Raw genomic sequence first — 21720 nt, forward strand, 5'->3', positions numbered from 1 at the left:
TCAATATAACTAAATTACTGAATCATATTTAGGGGATGACTTTCCAGCTCAGCAGTACACCAACATGAATCCACAATTCATTAAGAATGTGAATATTGACAACTGATCCATTACATACAGAATTGACACACTTTATGCCCTTGTCATGATCTTGGGTTAGAGAGGACCTCATCAAGTGGTAAAAAACAAACAGAAAACAAGAACCTTGCACAAAAACACGTCAAGATTCAAGAGGTGGCTTGAAAATTGTCTGCAGACCAATTAACTCAACCAAGACCCAGAATGCATCATTGATCAATAAATAGTGAAGTTTATTACGACACGTATGGCTTATATACAAATGCATTATTCAAGTTAAAACAAAAAAGGGAAAATTAAACTGGTAAAATCCATGTTTTTACATTCATTCATTCATATCATGCAAAAACAGAAACTGTTATATCAGGATTATTTCTCATTTCCGCAATATAGTTTGCCTGCAGTGGGGACAATTTAGGATGAGGGGAGCCATTTGATCAGTTGAGAACCATTTCCAGACCACTGTATCACAGCACAACCTATCAATGCACAGCAAATCAAAGTTAGTTTGCACATCAGTCTGCTTTTCCATCTCCAAATGCATTTTCTTTACCACTGTATACTCAATGTATTATATTGTCCATCTACTTGTACCGTTTTAGTGTAGCCACTTTCTAAGCCATCACCCCACTCTACCCATAGAAATAGAATGTGTCATTATACTTCTGACCAAGCATACACCATCGCTGGTGCGGACGATGCTGTCACATGAAATCGGAGACTGTAATGTAAGGTCGTAATGTGTTGTATTGTGAAATTTTAAGACAAGAGCGGTTGCAGTTCAAGAAATGTGGGGTGAGAAGTATTGCTACAGCTGCAGACAATATGCTCTTAACATTTGTACGATTAACCTCTGTTGTTCCAGTGTCAATAGACTATCGTGCGTTAGTAACACCGTCCTCACATTACAGCTAACCAAATGTACTAATCTGACTTGACGGGAGTACAGGAGACATTATGGTTTGAGCCGTGAGGTCTATTAGATGTTAAAAGAAGCTAAGAGGCTCATACAGGGGTGTAATGAAGTTTTACTTGATTCACATATCCTTTCTCTACCGCGCTTGAATTTTCCGAACAAGGTGTATGTAGTATTAGGAATGAAGACCACAGCAACAAGTATATCTTCTTTAACAGTGTGCTTATTTACCAGGAAATAACCAGAGAATATACGGAAAGTAGGTCGTTACACTTTTAGTATTTACATAGTCATTTTTATATCCACAGAACTACATGACAGTGTGTGTTGTGATGACTACTTTATGATTAGTGCACAGTTGAGTGATCAGTGGCTGCTATTGCATGATACTTTGGTCACCTCCAAAGCCATTGTATTTTCCATTTTAAATATATATTAAACACACTGTAAAAGACAGGACTCCATGGCATTTGAAAAGGACAATATGTCAAAGATGTTTGAAAAGAAAGAAGCTCTACATCACAACAAAGTGGCCTAACAACACAATCTGATGCAGTGAACTGACAGCCAGTTTTCCCGGTATGTACTATTGTCAATAGTCAGTCATTCACAGACGTTGGTAAAACATGACGTTGACACTAGACATTTGGGTTTTTCAAAGAAAAAGAAAGCTCTTCATATATTTTTGTTTTAATTAAAATAATCAGAGACATTTTTTGTAGCTTTTCCAATAATGATGACATTTTGCTATCATGTCTGTATTGATTACAATGAAAGTAATTCAAGTAAATGGTAGTTAAGTTTTGAAGTAAAAAAAAAGAAAAAAGAGAAAAAAAGAGGGATTAGCCTACATTTCAAAACGCAACAGAATTTGAGTCAATATCACAAATATACATTTTGCATACTTTGGTGAAGTTTAAATATTTCTGGTATATTATTTGGGAAATAACCTTCAAATATTTTTACGTCACCAAATATGCTAATTACATGTAGAAAACACACACAAGATGGTGGCAATGACAGATGTATTTGTAATGAAGACTAAATCCTTTTGTCATTCATGTGTCCATTTCAGAGATAGCTCTTGTGATTTTTTAGGTAACATTTGAACATCACCTCTTTGTTTCATGGAAAAGTTCACATTTTTGTTTACATGCTCAGTCCCCGTAGCGAAGATTAAAGTGCCACTTACATTCACACAAATAATGTTAACAGTGCCGCCTATCTTTATACACTAAGGACACCCCCCCCCGCACCCCCCTGTGAAATAATGGCAATATTATTTTATTTTTTTGTGATCAAGCGCAACATCAGTAGCACAACAACAAACTACGCATTTTGACCTAGAGTATCACATTAACAAGATCCAATTGCCTACAGTACAATTCATTCACGTTTTTTTTTTAAGAGTCGAAACAAATGTCCCATGAAACATTTGATATAGTCTGTAAATTCTCAAATGTTTCACTTACAGGGCCGCAACGTCAACAAGAACAACATAGTCCTAAAGGACTAACAGACCTCTCACTTCCACCACGTCACCGGTACAGCTCTCCTTCTCTCGACATAAACAGTCCATAGTCCTAATAAACGTATGAACATGTCTCTTCAGTTCGCGACATTCTCTCTCTAGTACCTTCTCATACACCCATGCTTGTATAACACTAAGGACTGAAGTCTTCAGATGTTTCGTTTGTCATTTTTTAACTCATTGCATCATACATTAAAACACCTCCAATACCTGGGGCAAAACTTATTGCCCTTTTTTTGGTTTTTTTCATATTTGGCAAATTGCTCTTTTCCCTACACAGATTCCATTCAGTTTCTGACAACAAAAACAATTGGGTGACTCTAAACTCGGTTTAGATATCTGGCACTGTTGACATTCAAAATTCTGCATTGTATTCTTAAAGTATATATTTTTTTCTACATAAGGCAAATGTACATCAAACACATTGGGCGTACATCTAAGTCTGCAATTGAGGCAAATGTACAGTCAAATGGTTTTTAGTGGTATGTATAGCATCTCCAACTAAGCATTGGGATAAAGTGTCAGAGGAAGTCAAAGGGAGTTTTGGCTGGCAGTATCTCAGTCTAAAATGACACATACAGATTCCTCCAACAACAACTATGTAAAACGCTGATGATGTCAGTTATTTACAGTTCCACACTGTGGCAGAGTAACCACTCATTATTGTCATCGCAGCACGGTCCTCCTGTCCTGTTTTCTGGCTGTTCCCAGTAAAAGGTGTCAGAGATACACTCGTCCCCATATCAAGCTGTTCCCTCTCCTGTCGGTCACTGGCATTCTTCCTACAGAGCAGCCAAAATGTCTGAGGCCTGATCAGCCAGTTAGTGACTCCATACATGTGACCTGGATGTCCAGGGCTTCGTCCTCCACGAGGGAGTGGCACACCTCCTTGTTCCAGAGGTAGAGCCTTGGATCATGACGACGTCACCCCGTTGATGACATGGTTTTCTGAGATAGTACAGTCCATTATAGGGAGGATTCCCGAGTCTATGGGGGAGGAGATGGTACAGTCCATTATTGTGGAAGCGGTGGCCGCCTCTGTGGTCTCAGAGTCTGTTACGTTGGGGTCCTGAGAGTCTATGACAAGCGGAATGGTAGAGTCCAATGAAAGGGGTTGAACAATGTCTGTGATGGGGTGAGTGGTAGAGTCCACAGTGGGGCTGTGAACAGTGTCCATGACAGGGGGAATGGAAGAGTCCACTGTTGTGGGGATATGACCTGAGTCATTGGGTGGTGGTGGTAGTGGGCGGATGGGGGGATGAACAGGGGAATGAGCTACGACAGGGTAAGTGGGAGAAACAATAACATTATTAACACATGGGGATGAAGAGTCCAACTCTGGAGTATGGACAGAGTCTATGAGAAGGGGAATGGTACAGCCGGATGTAGGGGGAGGAGGAGTGGGGAGTTTGTCATCTAGAGAGTATATGATCGGGTCTGTGGTTATGTGGTCAGCAGAATCAATAGGAGTCGTACAGTCCGCCATGTGGGGAGGGAGAAAAATGTCACTGATGACAGGACCAGGGGAGGGTGTTGGAGAGGGGGGTAGAAGGTCAAGTACAGGGGGAGTGGCAGAGTCCAATGTAGGGGTGATTTCTATGACAGGGGGAGTGGTAGAGTCCAATGTAGGGGTGATTTCTATGACAGGGGGAGTGGTAGAGTCCAATGTAGGGGTGATTTCTATGACAGGGGGAGTGGTAGAGTCCAATGTAGGGGTGGTTTCTATGACAGGGGGAGTGGTAGAGTCCAATGTAGGGGTGGTTTCTATGACAAGGGGAGAGTCCGATGTGGAGGTAAGGGGAGTTTCAATTACTTCTGGAGCATCCAATGAAGTGGGGGTGGATTCTATAACAGGTGGAGTGGAAGGATCCACTACGGAACTAGGAGTGGAAGGGTACAATGCGGAGGTAGGGGTGGAAGGGTACAATGCGGAGGTAGGGGTTGAATCAAGTACTGGCGGAATGGTTGATTCCAATAAAGAGATGGGAAGAGTTTCAGTGACAGGGGAAATGGTGTTGACCAAGATGGATGTATGGGTATCTTCTGTGAGGGGGTCAGTGGTAATGTCTTTAATAGGGGAGGGAGCTGTCTCATCATCAACATTGAAAGTGGATGAAGGGGCAACAGAACTAATGAGGGGTATATCAGTGGAGTCTTCAGTGGATTTGCCATCAGACTCATGCTGGTGTGACATTAACGTCCTAGCGGAGGGCGCCGAAATATCAATAACCGATGGTGCTGCGCGGTCAACAGCGGAGGACGCCGTGAACTCCATTGTGGAGACGGCGGTGGCGGCCGCCTCGTGCAGCGGCGTGTCATGGACCCGGGTGTAGTCCCTGTTGCTCTCCACCTGGGCCAGGAGGAGGCGCTGTTCGCCAGGCCTCCTGGGGGGCAGCAGGGGCTGGCGGGTGTAACACTCCCCATCGGCCAGGGTCTCGGGCAGGGGCTGGTAGCGCGTCTCGGGGAGGAGGAGAATGCAGATGATGCAGATGAGGGTGCAACAGGCGAAGATAATGTGGTGAAGGAAGTAGCCCTTCTGGTTGTGGAGTTCCATGATGGGGGCGGTCAGCATGCCGAAGCCAGCGCTGGCGAGCACCAGGCCCAGACCCCCACCCCTACGGAGAGAGACAAGGACCATCAGTTAGGAAGTCACTATCTCTGAAGAACATGACTACACCCGATCCCAAACCAACCTCCAAGCCCCACCGTCTTTAAACCATATCCATCCTGTAGAAAAGGTGAGCCCTGAAACCTCTGCCATTTCCAGTGCAATGTTCTGCTTTGTTACATTCCATTCCATTTCAATGCTTTCTTTTATGTTCACATTCAATAGCACATTCCACATTCCAGCCCCTACTATTCTCATGTCCTTATGCAGACACACGTGGTCTGTGTTATTGACATGTCCTTGCCATTTTACGCCCACAGCAGCAGAGACTGCTGCAATACCATGTAACAGCATCCTGCCAAGGCAGTAGCCTCATTTCTCTCCTGTCTGCTCTGTGACTGGCCACCAGGTGGCGATCCACAGTCACTCTTCAGGCAGCACAGTGCACCATACCTTACATAACACAACACAGCATCATGATGATGATCCAAAGCTGTGTCAGTTTGTCAAGAGAGGGAAAGGCTAATTCAAAACCAGGCTGATCTGTGAAAGAGACCTCGGTCTCGGCATGACTCCCTGTTAAAATAAAAAGGTTAAATAAATTAATAATAATATAAAAAATATGGATATTGAACACCACCTTTATTATGGTTGTGCATATAACAAGAGATCCATGATCACACACTCATTGTAAGTGCTTATAGCAGGGTAGTAATATTCTGGTGATATCCTGGCAGGTCAGAGACACTGAGTCATGAACCTCTCTATTGAGCTCGAAGACTGCGACTACATTCCATTATGATAGTGCGCATCATAAAACAGGGTATTTTCCCTTCACACTACATGATGACAGCAACCTTCAAACTCCACACCTCTTTATCTTTCTCCAATTCCAGATGTGTATACTGTATGTTTTTCATAGCTTGACAGAGTGAATGTTCTGTAAAATTTTATACAATTAACCAGACACTTGACCCGACCCATCTCTGAATAAAAGGGGAAGAAAATGGAACCCTGTTTTTGATTTCCATGAAGCTTTCTCCTCAACCCTGGCCTGCACATATCCTGACTGACAGCCCCCTCTGAAACCTATCCCTCGGCCCCTCTCTGTGGTACGCTCCAGTGGTCCGTTCCCAGCGCGCGGGTGGGCTTACCTGATGACGGTGGGCGTGATCTCAGCGCAGAAGAAGATGCTCAAGTTGCTGACAGCGTGGGAGGAGAACATGCCGATGATGGAGAAGGCGATGGAGAAGTTCTTATTCAGCGTATCCGAGCGCTCTGTACAGACAGACGGCAACATACGAGTCAGCCATTAAACACGACTCACTATTAAGTTGAGATGTGTATCCGAGTATTCTGCATACCAAGAAAGCAAACATAACAATTATCCAGCCATCATACAGAGAGAATACATTCTAATGTACTGTAGAAAAGGGGAGATTAACTCAAAAAGAAAAATACTATATCTAACCCTGAATGAATGCTTCTCATATTAGAAGGCTCAGTGCACTGAGGAACAGTATCTAATACATTCTCAAAGAGCAGTTTGTTATTAAAGTAGTAAGATGATCCTATTAAATGTACTTAGACTGTTACATAATTCCCATGAGTCTGTGTTGTTGAGCATCCTGTGTGTTGTCCATCACCCTGACCATGTTATCCATTTAACTAAACTAGCCATGAAGGATTACCCTGACGTTGATCTGTCTGATCCTCAGCTAAACAGCAGCAAAACAATCCTAGAACTAACTCACACGGTGCTGCTGAACGAGACATGTTCAAAATTGACAGACGATCATCTGAAAGTGGTCTCAGTATCAGTTTGTTGCTGAACGAGACATGTTTGAAGTTGCCAGAAGAGCATCTGAAACTGGTCTCGGATGAGTTTGTTGCTGAAGGAGACATGTTTAAGTTGCCCTAAGCGGATAATCTGAGGCAGAACTCAGATCAGTTTGCTGCTCCTCTCTAATCCTCTGGCTGTCAGACAACAGGCCAAGCTAATTCTGCTGCCAGGTGGAGGACTAGGGATGGAGAGAACAGAAAGAAGAGAGGAGCTAGATAAACACACAGGGGAAGAAGAGGGCTAGAGGCTACTTAGGTTAGCTAGGGTCAATGAGACCGAGCCAAACATAGAGGATCATCAGAACAAAGCAAGGATCGGGAAGTGAAACACAGACAGGAAGACTTCTAATAGTTGCAAGAAGTTACATGAACAGGCAAGATCAAAAAAAAGTTCTGATGAACCATATAACGTACTATAATACCATGCAGTAGTGTGGTTATTACACAGTCAACATCAGGTTTATATGTTATAATGGACTGTAGTACTACCAAGTTGCACAACTAGCCTACTGCTGGTTCCATGTGTTAGCTGTAATGTTTCACTGTGAAGGACAAGCAGGCTGGATCTGAACGTGTGTTTATGCAGTAAACAGAATGCAGCTAGCTTGTCCTTGAGAGACGTATTTATTCCTCGATGCCTACGGGCATTCTGAGCCCCATGGTGCCTGTGTTTGAACTGTCACTCATAGTCGGCAAACAGAAACGACACGCCATGGTTTGCTCTAACGGGATCCGACTGAACTCTGCAATGAGTTTGAGTTTGTTGTTCTTAGGGAGTGGGTGGGAGAGTGGGAGTGATTGGGAGAAGGGGAGAGATAGGACAAGTCACAGTATTTAGGTCGCAGTGATGGTGAAATACCAGCCTTTGCTTTAAACCACCCCCATTGCACAACAAAACACACTGCAAAGCACCCTTGTCTTTCTGCTACTATGTTGGAACACTGACATTTTCTTAGTGTCCTCCAATCTCACACAAATGTCAGAGTTCCTCCAGTCTTTGTCTGATCACATCAAAGAAATCACGTTAAGACATCTGCAGCTAGCCAGCGATCATAATGTGTTTCTAACAGCTTGAACCACATTTAAGACAGTAGATTGGTTATCCATTTATTGTGGAATTCTCTCATCTGCCTAGGACCTTGTTGTTGGTTTTTAAAATCGAGCAGTTGCAGTATTTCCAGTAAGCGGATTATAAATGGAGTAAACAGTTAAGATCCAGAATGATGGGCTATTGATTAGTTAAGGGTCTAGGGTAGAGCAACTGCAACCAGGGAAATATGGGCCGAGTTCCCACAAAAATGAAGAGGAGAGAAATCGATGGTTGTACTGTACCTATATTCAGATGTACACTGTATTTCCCCAGTACTATAGGAGCCATAGGGAGAGAGAGGAAAACAGAAACAGGTTAATATGTAGTCAAATGATCACACACACACACACACTTCCAGTCACAAAACACACTGGTTACACCATAGCAATAACAAGACAATATGTTTGCTGTTTGAATGATCTCAAGGTGTATTTTGTAGGTCTAGGTTAAATATATGTTCCCTCAACATTTGTAACTCTTTAAAAAAAAGGACTAGGTACTGTCAGATTTCGGACAACATCCGTCCTTGTTACACAGTAAAGAGGCCACCTCCCACAGACCTACATTCAAACATCATCATCAAAACAACTATACAGTAGCTAACTATAAAGACTATTTCACCTCCACCCCCAGGAGGTCAGGGCCCCCTGAGCACATGACCTGCGTGCTCGGCCGTCAGTAATTGGGTGACGATTAGGCCTACCAGCTGGCTAGACTACCTTACATAGCAATGTTAGCTGACACTGGCTAATTGATTGCCTGACATAGGAGGAAAACTACTGATGCACTACCAAAGTTTCGAAATGTGGATTCTACTTTTCTAACTCTCAACAGAAAAAAAATGTTTTTTGGTCAGGGGCCCCTAGTGGCCACGGGGCCCTACACGCAGTGCATAGTTGGCGTATAGGAAGAGGCAGCTGTGTGTGTGTGCACTATACCATTGCGTATTATACTGTAGGCTACTCACAGTTGAGCAGGCCTAGCTGCAGCAGTGATGCCAGTGCAGTGATTATCATGAACATGAGCAGGCCACCCCTCCTCCCCATCAGGGACACTGCCGGGCACAGTGCAATGCATGATGCCACTGCGATGCCCGCCATGGTGTAGTAGTCAGCGTAGAAGTTGTGGAACATGGTGGACTCATGGGTCTCGTGGTGGTCCATCATACTGCGGGCAAAGCAATGGTGGATCCCATAGCCCGTCAGTCTGGATATAGCGAGAGAGAGCGAGAGAGAAAAGGGTATCAAGAAAGAGAAATAATGAAAACAGGGATAATGGGTGTGTGGTAGTGCAAGAGAGGGAGAAAGAAGTAAGGAGATGAGTGTACAGAGAGAAAGAAAGAGGGATGTTGGGAGAGAGGACAAAGAAAGACCATATGAGTTCAGACAGAGAGTTCAGAAGATGAAGGAAAAAAACAAAGAGGAAAGTATTTCTATGAAACAAAAGTAAAAGCACACAAACCCTCTTGCTCGTCTCCAGTTCTCTCATAAGAACACAGCTCATGAAAAATGTATGGTCAGACTACAGCTAGGGACACTGTGCACTGAAATAGCCTGGGCTGTGTCTAAGTCTGCTGTCTACAAATGACTGGGTTACGTGAGTGAAGAGAGGTGAAGCTTGTTCTGAAGGCCAATGGACAGAAAAACCGGCGGACAGACAAATGGACAGAGGCAGGACTGCAAACAGCACAGAGACAGGAAGACCGAGGGATGGACAGACTGATGGATAGACAGACACAGGCCTGCTACAAGCAGACGGCCACTGCATCGAGCTGACAGGTCAATAGTCCCATAATCACGGCACACCGGTTTATAGGTAGTTTCAGGAGCCAATGCCAACAAGTGTTACCACAATGACTGGAAGTCTACAGGAACAGCCAGCATGCTAGCTGTTATGCTATCTGTGCCCATAGACTTCCAAGTCATTGCGCTATAGCAATTGTGCAAATGGAAGTGAGAAACTTCCTTCAAACCGAACGCAGAGTCAAACATGTTATCCACAAGTTCATCTGACTCTGGGGAAGTAGACAAAGGGCCTCATTGCCAAAATCCAGAAGTATCACTTAAACACCCAGTCTCGTCTGACTGGCAGCTGCATCATGGACACACGCACACAATACTACATAAACTCACACAGGAACACACACACACACAAACGAAGATACTTACGAGTTCACGCAGAGGACCACAATGTTTTTCCACAGGTTCCTTGTCCCCACCATCTTCACAATACATGTCTTTTTGGGCTTCTTCTGAAGAGCTTTCTGCAACTCTGAAACAACGTAGAGAAATCAGGTAAATATGACCACAATGCACTTATCTACAGGCTGTACACAGCCAACGAAAGGGCTTCATCTGAGGATAAGAGACTAAGGACTAAGAGACAAAGGACAACTTCAGCTGCAAACTGTGATTCATACCAAGACATTTCATCACTTATCTCTGTTAGAAAACAGGAATGACAGGGGGAAAGAGTGAGTGGGGAGGGGGAGGAACAAGTGAGTGAATGAATGAACAATTGAAAGAGGAATGTTTTCAGAAGACAATGCCCCAGGACAGCGCAGATCATAGCATGGGGCATGGATGTTTGGAAGTACGAGGTGTTGCTATGAAAACAAACCTCCGGTCACCTTTGGTCATGTGCACACACACACACATACATGTATGCACGTGACGGGCAACATTCCAAGTTTTTACTCAAAGTTGCTCTCTATACAATCATGGAGCTCTGAAGTCATCCTCTGGCCTAGCGGCTCAGCCATAATCCCTTGCATAAAATTGGCCCACAAACGGCAGGCCCTTTTCAGGGGTTAGTTATGTTACATTCAGTAGGCTACATAATGTGTGTGTTATCTAATCTTTATTTGGACAGGGAAGATATGACACCTAGGTCTCTTTTCAAAATGCACCCTGTATAATAGAATATAAAACATACCGTACCAGTCAAAAGTTTGGACACACCTACTCATTCAAGGTCTTTCTTTAACTATTTTCTACATCATAGAAAGAAATAACACATATGGAATCATGTAGTAACCAACAAAAAAAAAGTGTTCAATCAAAATATATTTTATATTTAAGATTCTTCCAAAGTAGCCACCCTTCACCTTGGTGACAGCTTTGCACTCTTGACTTTCTCTTAACCAGCTTCATGAGGTAGTCACCTGGAATGCATTTCAATTAACAGATGTTCCTTGTTAAAAGTAAATTTGTGGAATTCTTTCCTTCTAAATGCATTTGAGCCAATCAGTTGTGCTGTTACAAGGTAGGGTTGGTATACAGAAGATAGCCCTATTTGGTAAAAGACCAAGTCCATATTATGGCAAGAACAGCTCAAATAAAAAGTGAAGAGAAACAGTCTATCAATACCTTAAGACATGGAGGTCAGTCAACCTGTAAAAATGTTTAAGAACTTTGAACCTTTCTTCGAGTGCAGTCGCAAAAACCATCAAGCGCTATGATGAAACTGGCTCTCATGGGGACCACCACAGGAATGGAAGACCCTGAGTTACCTCTGCTGCAGAGGATACGTTCATTAGAGTTACCAGCCTCAGAAATTACAGCCCAAATAAATGCTTCACAGAGTCCAAGTAACAGAAACATCTCAACATCAACTGTTCAGAGGAGACTGCGTGAATCAGGCCTTCATGGTCGAATTGATGCAAAGAAACAACTACTCAAGGACACCAATAAGAAGAAGAGACTTGCTTGGGCCAAGAAACACAAGCAATGGACATTAGACTGGTGGAAATCTGTCCTTTGGTCTGATGAGTCCAAATTTGAGATTTTTGGTTCCAACCACCACCGTGTATTTGTGAGACTCACAGTAGGTGAATGGATGATCTCCGCATGTGCTTCCCACCGTGAAGCATGGAGGAGGTGGTGAGATGGTGGCTACCACAACATTCTGCAGCGATACACCATTTCATCTGGTTTGGGCTTAGTGGGACTATCATTTGTTTTTCAACAGGACAATGATCCGAAGGCTATTTGACCAAGGAGAGTGATGGAGTGCTGCATCAAATGACCTGGCCTCCACAATCACCCGACCTCAAACCAATTGAGATGGTTTGGGATAAGAGTCAAAGAAATGCAGCCAAAAAGTGCTCAGCATATGTGGGAACTCCTTCAAGTCTGTTGGAAAAGCATTCCAGGTGAAACTGGTTGAGAGAATGCCAAGTGTGTGCAAAGCTTTCACCAAGGCAAAGACTGGCTACTTTGAAGAATCTCAAATATATTTTCATTATTACATGATTCCATATGTGTTATTTCATAGTTTTGATGTCTCCACTATTATTCTACCATGTAGACAATCGTAAAAATAAAAGAATGAGTAGGTGTCCTGTAAACTAAAAATATTTACACACACACACACACACACACACACACACAGTACATATAAATAAGTAAACAAATACAAAATCAGTGCAGGCTCCTCAGAGGAGGAAGGAGAGGACCATCCTCCTCATTGATATGTAATATCAATAAAAATAATGAAACAAAGTTAGTCTTTTTAGATAAAACTATACTAATGTCACCAAATAATTGATTAAAACACACTATTTTATCAATGAAGGTCTATGGTAACTTCAACAGCACTCACTGGGGTAGCACCATGGTGTAGCCAGAGGACAGCTAGCTTACATTCTCATCTGGCTACATTGACTTAAATATAAAACCAAGGAGGCTCGTAGGCCTCACCCCCTGGCATAGACCTACATGGTAATTATGACCAGTTCCGTAGGACGACCTCCAACCAATCAAAGCTTTTGCAGTATGAAGTGATATGTTGTCCATCCAATCATAGGATTAGGATCAGAGAATTAATCTAGTCCGTTTAATTGGGGTTTTGCTGCAGAGCATTATGGGGGGGGGGGGGGGATTCTATGTGTTGAGAAGCTTAGGGAGCTGGGGATGTTATGTTTGTTCCTTATATAAATAGGTTTAACTTCTTTTAATGAACATATACCACCCCCCCACCATCCGCATAGCTTCCTGGGTGACGTAGTCAAAATGTTATTAACACATAACACATCTTCCTTCCTTTAAACAGAAAACTACTTTTCTCTGTAACTACACGTCACATCACATTTGTTTACTCAACCTGCATAACACGCAATTTTCAAGAACACACATTTCTTTCCCCCAATATTTTTTTTTACATTGCTCTCATCACTTAAAAGGCAATGAACATATTTCTGATGTATTTTTTCCCCCAACTAAATATAGTCTGTCCAACAATACTCTATTGTGGCTCTATTTCTTTTCACATAAACAAAACATTCAGTCCAGGTGCCCCTTTTAAAAATTTTTAAAAGCAATTCTCAATAAGCCTTTCAGGGGCTCTGACAGTCCTTTTTGGTCGTTCTGTTGAAGTGCTTCCTGAAACAGTTGGACAGCGTTCATTGTCAGCCAGGGTGTTCTGACTGAATTGTCCATTTCTAAAGGCATTTGACGCTTCAGCAGTATCCTCCAGATCCTCAGTCCCTTGAGTGAATGGCTGAAGCCTTAGATCCACTCTGTTTCGTCTCAGTTGTGATCCATGCTCCGTTTGGATCTCATAGGATCGCAGTGCAACTTCTCTCTGCACACACCCTTGCTCCATCCAGGTTCCTGTAGTGATGTCTCAGAGTCGTACATGATCTCCAGGTTTCAGTTCAGGTAATTGTCTTGCTCTTTTGTTGTGTCGCTGTTTTTGTTTGTCTTTCTGTTTTTCCTTCACAAGTTTGATTTTGTGAGCACCTCGGTGTTAGCAAGTCCTCATGGATGGGTAGGTTGGTTCTGATGCGACGTCCCATCAACATTTGTGCAGGTGAAAGTGTGCTGCGGTAGATCAGAGTTTTTAGGAAATCCCCCTTTCCATCGTGTGCCTTTTTCATCAGACCTTTGATAATTTTGACTGAACTCTGCTAAGCCGTTGGACCTTGGGTAGTTGAGGTGTTGTGTCGGAATCCCCAGTCGTCAGCGAACGATTGGAATTCGAAACTTGAGAACTGCGGGCCATTGTCCGAGTACAGTTCAGACGCAAAGCCATGTCTTGAAAAGACTGATTTCAGGTAGGTGATTACAGCTTTGCTGGAGGTGGTTGTCAGTGTTGCTACTTCAGGGTAGTTTGAGTAGTAGTCTGTTGTTACCATGTGACTTTTGCCATTGCAGTCAAAAAGGTAAACTTTATAGTAGAGTCTGTTGGGTACCGGATGAGGCATTAGCGGCTCTGCTTGCTGCTTTGGCCTGTAGGACAAACACAGTTTACATGAAGCAGTGGTCTGGCTGATTTCCTGGTTCATTCTTGGCCAGTACATTACTTCTCATCCTCGTCGTTTGCATTTTTCCTCACCCAAATGGCACTTGTCTATTTTCTGTAGCATTTCTTTGCGTCGTGTCATGGGAATGACAATCTTGTTACCTTTGAACACTATGTCAACCACAACGGTGAGCTCTGCTCTGGACATCCAGTAATCCTGTACTCTCCTTGAATAGTTTTTCTGTACGGGCCAACCTATCAGTGTTGTTTCTTTCAACTCTATCATTGTTTGGTCAGCTGCGGTCTTGCTTTTAATCTGCTCCATTCTCTCGGAAGACACAGGAAGTGATGCCACGATCATCTTTTACTGCATGGCATACTTCAACAGAATCAACAAAGAATTATTCAATCTCCTCCTTGACTGTATGAACCTTTTTCCTTTGTAGCCTCAACTTTTCAGCATTTTGAGAAACTATTTTTCCCAGTTGTTACATGATTTGCCATTTGCGAGGCAATTTCTTGGCTTGTGGATGAATCACAAGTAGTGTTTTGATTGCTCTATTTTGCTTGTTTCTGTTTTGTAAGGCGTTGTGTGTGGTGCTCCTCTCTTTTTATTGCATACACTGACGTCTCATCTCTATACAGCTCTTTAGCTTGTGCTCTGGTGGTTTCAGCTGCCCGACACATATTCACTGCTTTATCCACAGTTAAATCTTGCTCACGCAGCAATCTCTCCTTGAGTCCATTATCAAGTAGGCCACAGACTATCCTGTCTTTCACTGGTGAGTCTTTCAGATGTTCAAATTCCCACGTTTTGCTCAGTGTGTTCAGCTCAGCCAAATGCTGGTCAAAACTGACTCCCTGTTTCTGATCATCAGAGAAAAACTTCCCTCTCAAACGTGACGTTCTGGCTTGGTACAAAGTACTCCTCAAATGTAGCCATTAGCACAGTCAATGTCAAGTTTGCCTCGTCTTGCTGAAAGCCATTGTAAAATGTCCAATGCATCCTCTCCAATAACATGCAGAAAAATGGAAGCTTTCAATTTGTCATCATCTCCCCCTGCTCCACTGGCTGCTAGGTAGATATTGAATCTCTGCTTGAAACATTTCCAATTGTCAGCTAAATTGGCTGTTAACTGCATAGGAGTAGGAGGACTAAGCCTATCCATGACGGAGAACAGGAACAGTGTCAATCTCTTATTTCAGTATGTTGCTCATCAACTTGCTCGTCAACAGATTCCAATGCAGCCTCGCTCTCGCTGCTGTCACTCTCGCTGCTGCGGCTCGTTGTCCTTGCTCTCGCTGCTGTCACTCTCGCTGCTGCGGCTCGTTGCCCCTCGCTCTTGCAAGCTAGCATCTTCGACTACTCACGTCACTTGACTTGTGGTAGAATGTTCAATTTTCATCGCAACTCCTTTCTTTTCTCTGTCTCGTCATAGGGACTACCAATCTGACACCATGTTATGTTTGTTCCTTGTATAATGACAAACCGGGGCGTAGGTTTTAACTACTTTTAATGAACATAGACTTTAGCTACAAAACTCCTTGTTTAGCCACGGCAAGGCATTCTTCAACCACCTGCTGGTTAATCAACCATAGCTGGTTAAGAAGGAGCCTTTCATCAAACTGCCTGATCAAGTGGACCAAGGTCTGCGTATTCAAACTGCGCAACACCACGAGAAAGGAATAAGAAACATGGATATTCTTAAATGCTTATCGACCCCACTGCAGTTTTGGCATGTAAGAATGGGCTTTTAGAGGACACGGCGAGCCGGAAAGTTCCGCTAACAACGGCAACTACAAGGAGCTTGCAGCGGTAATTGCACTGTACAATGCTTTACTTGCTGAAAATATGGAACTTGACTGTCTTTTCTGGGATGTCGAAATCAATAAAGAATGACTTGATCGCTTCCATCGCATCATCCATTAAAAGTGAGATTAAAGAGAGAGGCTGAGGCAGCACATTTTTTTCCCCCGCACGTGCTTAAGTAGGCTTTCCACTTTCTTTCTGTGTTTATTTAGCATAGGTGAGAACACAATCACTCCGGACAGACACGAGAAAAAGCAGCCTAGGCTACATAAAAAGAGATCTGACCTGCTGTATTTGATGAAAAAGAGACTATATTTCAGTCTGATCAACTGTAGGCTACAAATAATAGCAGCTGCATACAGACTATGTGTGCTGTCCATCTGGTCAGGGTAAACAAAATCGGTAACGTTATGTATTTATAGTCCATTTGTGTGTCAGGAGAAAATGTGAATGGGAACAAATTTGGTTTATATTCAAACCCGGGCTGGCTAGACTGGCTATATGTCCTATATGTCCAATCCAAAGTTAAATCTACAATTGGCTTCCTATTTCACAACAAAGCATCCTTCACTCATGCTGCCAAACATACCCTTGTAAAACTGACCATCCTACCAATCCTCGACTTCAGCAATGTCATTTACAAAATAGCCTCCAATACCCTACTCAACAAATTGGATGCAGTCTATCACAGTGCAATCCGTTTTGTCACCAAAGCCCCATATACTACCCACCATTGCGACCTGTACGCTCTCGTTGGCTGGCCCTCGCTTCATACTCGTCGCCAAACCCACTGGCTCCATGTCATCTACAAGACCCTGCTAGGTAAAGTCCCCCCTCATCTCAGCTCGCTGGTTATCATAGCATCTCCCACCTGTAGCACACGCTCCAGCATGTATATACATCTCTCTAGTCACCCCCAAAACCAATTTTTTCTTTGGCCGCCTCTCCTTCCAGTTCTCTGCTGCCAATGACTGGAACGAACTACAAAAATCTCTGAAACTGGAAACACTTATCTCCCTCACTAGCTTTAAGCACCAACCGTCAGAGCAGCTCACAGATTACTGCACCTGTACATAGCCCACCTATAATTTAGCCCAAACAACTACCTCTTTCCCTACTGTATTTATTTTATTTATTTATTTATTTTGCTCCTTTGCACCCCATTATTTTTATTTCTACTTTGCACATTCTTCCACTGCAAATCTACCATTCCAGTGTTTTACTTGCTATATTGTATTTACTTTGCCACCATGGCCTTTTTTTGCCTTTACCTCCCTTATCTCACCTCATTTGCTCACATCGTATATAGACGTGTTTATACTGTATTATTGACTGTATGTTTGTTTTACTCCATGTGTAACTCTGTGTCGTTGTATGTGTCGAACTGCTTTGCTTTATCTTGGCCAGGTCGCAATTGTAAATGAGAACTTGTTCTCAACTTGCCTACCTGGTTAAATAAAGGTGAAATAAATAAATATCCCAAATTATTAATTGGAATGAATTTATCAACATAGTCGTGATGACAGAGTAAATGTTTTATTAGTTGCATGATAAAAAACATGCTCAGCCCTGTGAGTTATATTGTCTATCAGTTGTCTCTATTTATTTTTATCCGTTGTTTTACCAGGTAAGTTGACTGAGAACATGTTCTCATTTGAAGCAACGACCTGGGGAATAGTTACAGAGGAGAGGGGATGAATGAGCCAATTGTAAACTGGGGATTATTAGGTGACCGTGATGGTTTGAGGGCCAGATTGGGAATTTAGCCAGGACACTGGGATTAACACCCCTACTCTTAAGTGCCATGGGATCATTAATGACCTCAGAAAGTCAGGACACCCGTTTAACGTCCCATCCGAAAGATGGCACCCTACACAGGGCAGTGTCCCCAATCACTGCCCTGGGGCATTGGGATATTTTTTTTAGACCAGAGGAAAGAGTTCCTCCTACTGGCCCTCCAACAACACTTCCAGCAGCATCTGGTCTCCCATCCAGGAACTGACTAGCTTCAGAAGCAAGCCAGCAGTGGTATGCAGGAGGGTATGCTGCTATGTATTCACTTTTATTCTACAATGTAGAAAATAGTAAAAATAAAGAAAACCTTGAATGGGTAGGTATGCCCAAACTTTTGACTATTAATGAGCGCACACACACACACACACATCACCCAGAAAAACAGTTACATTCAAAGGAGCATCTATACCATTTCCTCTGTCAATCCCATAGTTCTCTCTTGTCCACTGCAGGAATATGGCATTGCCTACAGTATGGCACTGCCTATGGTTGTATCTAGTCACTATCCAAAGTGATTGACCTGGCCCCATCTGTTGTCTGTGAGCAATGCCTCTCCACCCTCGAAAGGCCCTAATAAAGTTAATTAAGGGTCCGGAGGGTCCCATCCGGAAGGCCATGGTGTAGGTTTACTACCCTGCCAATTTCCCTCGGCCCCAGGAGAGAGGACTGTTACTATGGGAACCAAGCATAGAGGAAGGAAGGGGATTTCCCCAGTCAGATCCATTCAGACTGACCAAGCACTTCTGTCTCAGAGACGAGCCAGCGGATCTTGCTAGGGAAATAGTAGATGTAAAGTCCTTTCCCTTCAGAAGAAGACAAACTCATCCACTTTCAAATAACCAAAAGCACAGCAAATACACAGAGAAAGAAATTCAAGCCCGAAGACTGATGGTTTGAGCTGAGTGGTTACACAGCATTAATATCACCAGTTTTAAAACTGAGATGTGTACCTGTGACTAGAGCAGTTAAGAAAGGGATGACCTCTCCCCTGTGTACTATACCTGTGAGGATGTGATCCGTGTCCAGCTCGGTGTTAACCTGGTTCTTCTTGGCAATGTGTCCCATGATCCACTTGGAGCGGCCATACTGTTGAGTGGCCAGCAGCCACCGCAGAGACTCGGGGAAGATCCTACATGGAAACAAGAGAACAATCTGCTCAAGAAAATATGAACCGTTGAATCAATTAAATTAGTCCCTTTTTCCCCATTGGGATTTAATGAGAGGCTGAAAGGAACCTCAATATATTATCCCTCCTTCCTCAGGCTCTGTGGGAATCCCCGGGTACTGGAAAGTGTGTGTGTGTGTGTGTGTGTGTGTGTGTGTGTGTGTGTGTGAGAGAGTGTGTGTGTGCATTCATGCTTTCTTTCTAGCTGATTGAAACGCATTAATAACTGCAATACTGTACTCTCGCTCGTAACCACTATGCTACCTGCCGCTCATCAGGTATACAGTGTGAATATGGTTAATGAATGAGTATTTATTGCCCAGGCCTTAGACACCAGCTGTAGTAACATGAACAGTAGAGGTCATTTGAATGGATGTTAAGCTATTAATTATCATACGCTATTATGACTGTTACTACAGTGGGGAAGCAACTGGAAAATTCCCTTGGGTCCAAGAAGCTTCCCTCTGATTCTACACAGATAAGACAGAGTGTTCTCCCATGCCTCGCTATTCCCACTTCTATTTCATACATACACTACCGGTCAAACGTTTTAGAACACCTACTCATTCAAGGGTTTTTCTTTATTTTAACTATTTTCCACATTGTAAAACAAAATTATGAAACACATATGGAATCAATTAGTAACCAACAAAACCAACAAAAAGTGTTAAAGAAATCAAAATATATTTTATATTTGAGATTCTTCAAATAGACACCCTTTGCCTTGATGACAGCTTTGCACACACTTGGCATTCTCTCAACCAGCTTAGTCACCTTCCAGGTAGTCACCTGGAAAGCATTTCAATTAACAGGTGTACCTTGTTTCCTTTCCTTCCTTCTTAATGAGTTTGAGCCAATCAGTTGCGTAGTGACAAGGTAGGGGGGTATACAAGTCCATATTATGGAAAGAACAGCTCAAATACGCAAAGAGAAACGACAGTCCATTACTTTAAGACATGGTCAGTCAATACGGAACATTGAGAACTTTGAAACGTTTCTTCAAGTGCAGTCGCAAAAACCATCAAGCACTATGATGAAACTGGCTCTCATGAGGACCGCCATAGGAAAGGAAGACAGAGTTACCTCCGCTATAAAGGATAAGTTCATTAGAGTTACCAGCCCAAATAAATGCTTTGCAGTGTTCAAGTAACAGACATCTCAACATCAACTGTTAACTGTTCAGAGGAGTGTGTGTGAATCAGGCCTTCATGGTTGAATTGCTGCAAAAAAAAACACTACTAAAGGACTCCAATAATAAGAAGAGACTTGCTTGGGCCAAGAAAATCGAGAAATGGGCAGACCGGTGGAAATTTCTAATTCAAGGCACACTTAACCTCTTGGATCTCTAGGGGCGCTATTTCATTTTTGGATAAAAAACGTTCCCGTTTTAAGCGCAATATTTTGTCACGAAAAGATGCTCGACTATGCATATTATTGACCGTTTTGGAAAGAAAACACTCTGAAGTTTCAGAATCTGCAAAGATATTGTCTGTAAGTGCCCCAGAACTCATTCTACAGGCGAAACCAAGATGATGCGTCAACCAGGAAATGAGCAGAATCTCTGAAGCTCTTTTTTTCATTGTCTCCTTATATGGCTGTGATTGCGCAAGGAATGAGCCTACACTTTCTGTCGTTTCCCCAACGTGTTTGCAGCATTGTGACGTATTTGTAGGCATATCATTAGAAGATTGACCGTAAGAGACTACATTTTCCAAGTGTCCGCCTGGTGTCCCTGCGTCGAAATTGGAGCGCAAAGCCAGGTGCACTTATTTTTCCATTTGAGAGCAAGGAGAAACCAGGCTTCCACGAAGGATATATCATTCGAAGAGATATGTGGAAAAACACCTTGAGGATTGATTCTAAACCACGTTTGCCATGTTTCAGTCGATATTATGGAGTTAATTTGGAAAAAAGTTCGCGTTTTGAGGGCTGAATATTCGTTTTTTTTTTTTTTTTTTTTTGGTAGCCAAATGTGATGTACAAAACGGAGCTATTTCTAATACACAAAGAATCTTTTTGGAAAAACTGAGCATCTGCTATCTAACTGAGAATCTCCTCATTGAAAACATCAGAAGTTCTTCAAAGGTAAGTTATTTTATTTGAAGGCTTTACTTGTTTTTGTGATAGTTGCTTGCTAAATGCTAACGCTAATGCTAACGCTAAATGCTACGCTAGCTAGCTACTGTTACACAAATGATTGTTTTCCTATGGTTGAAAAGCATATTTTGAAAATCTGAGATGACAGTGTTGTTAACAAAAGGCTAAGCTTGAGAGATAGCATATTTATTTCATTTCATTTGCGATTTTCATGAATAGTTAACGTTGCGTTATGGTAATGAGCTTAGGTCTATAAATAGAATCCCGGATCCGGGTTTGGTCGTCGCAACAGGTTAACCAGCATGGCTACCACAGCATTCTGCAGCGATACACCATCCCATCTGGTTTGGGCTTAGTGGGACTATCATTTATTTTTCAAGAGGACAATGACCCAACACACCTCCAGGCTGTATAAGGGCTATTTGACCAAGAAGGAGAGTGATGAGTGCTGCATCACATGACCTGGCCTCCACAATCCCCCCAACCTCAACCCAATTGAGATGGTTTGGGATGAGTTTGACTGCAGAGTGAAGGAAAAGCAGCCAA

The 21720-nt window shown here is 42.8% G+C and overlaps 1 protein-coding gene across 2 annotated transcripts in view; it reads right to left on the reverse strand.

Annotated features, from left to right (window-relative positions):
- Nucleotides 1-269: 269 nt before the first annotated feature.
- Nucleotides 270-21720, reverse strand: part of LOC139376140 (solute carrier family 22 member 23-like) — a 56579-nt gene continuing 35128 nt past the window's right edge. For both annotated transcript variants that reach the window (XM_071118380.1, XM_071118381.1), the window contains exons 5-10: nucleotides 18914-19041; nucleotides 10234-10336; nucleotides 9033-9271; nucleotides 8308-8340; nucleotides 6288-6411; nucleotides 270-5140 (exon numbers count right to left, since the gene is read on the reverse strand). In XM_071118380.1, the coding sequence (XP_070974481.1) occupies nucleotides 3439-5140; nucleotides 6288-6411; nucleotides 8308-8340; nucleotides 9033-9271; nucleotides 10234-10336; nucleotides 18914-19041 (2329 nt within the window). In that variant the 3' untranslated portion in view covers nucleotides 270-3438. The remainder of the gene's footprint in view (nucleotides 5141-6287; nucleotides 6412-8307; nucleotides 8341-9032; nucleotides 9272-10233; nucleotides 10337-18913; nucleotides 19042-21720) is intronic.

The sequence above is a fragment of the Oncorhynchus clarkii genome, chromosome 20, assembly GCF_045791955.1.
Source record: "Oncorhynchus clarkii lewisi isolate Uvic-CL-2024 chromosome 20, UVic_Ocla_1.0, whole genome shotgun sequence".
Taxonomy (NCBI): Eukaryota; Metazoa; Chordata; class Actinopteri; order Salmoniformes; family Salmonidae; genus Oncorhynchus; species Oncorhynchus clarkii.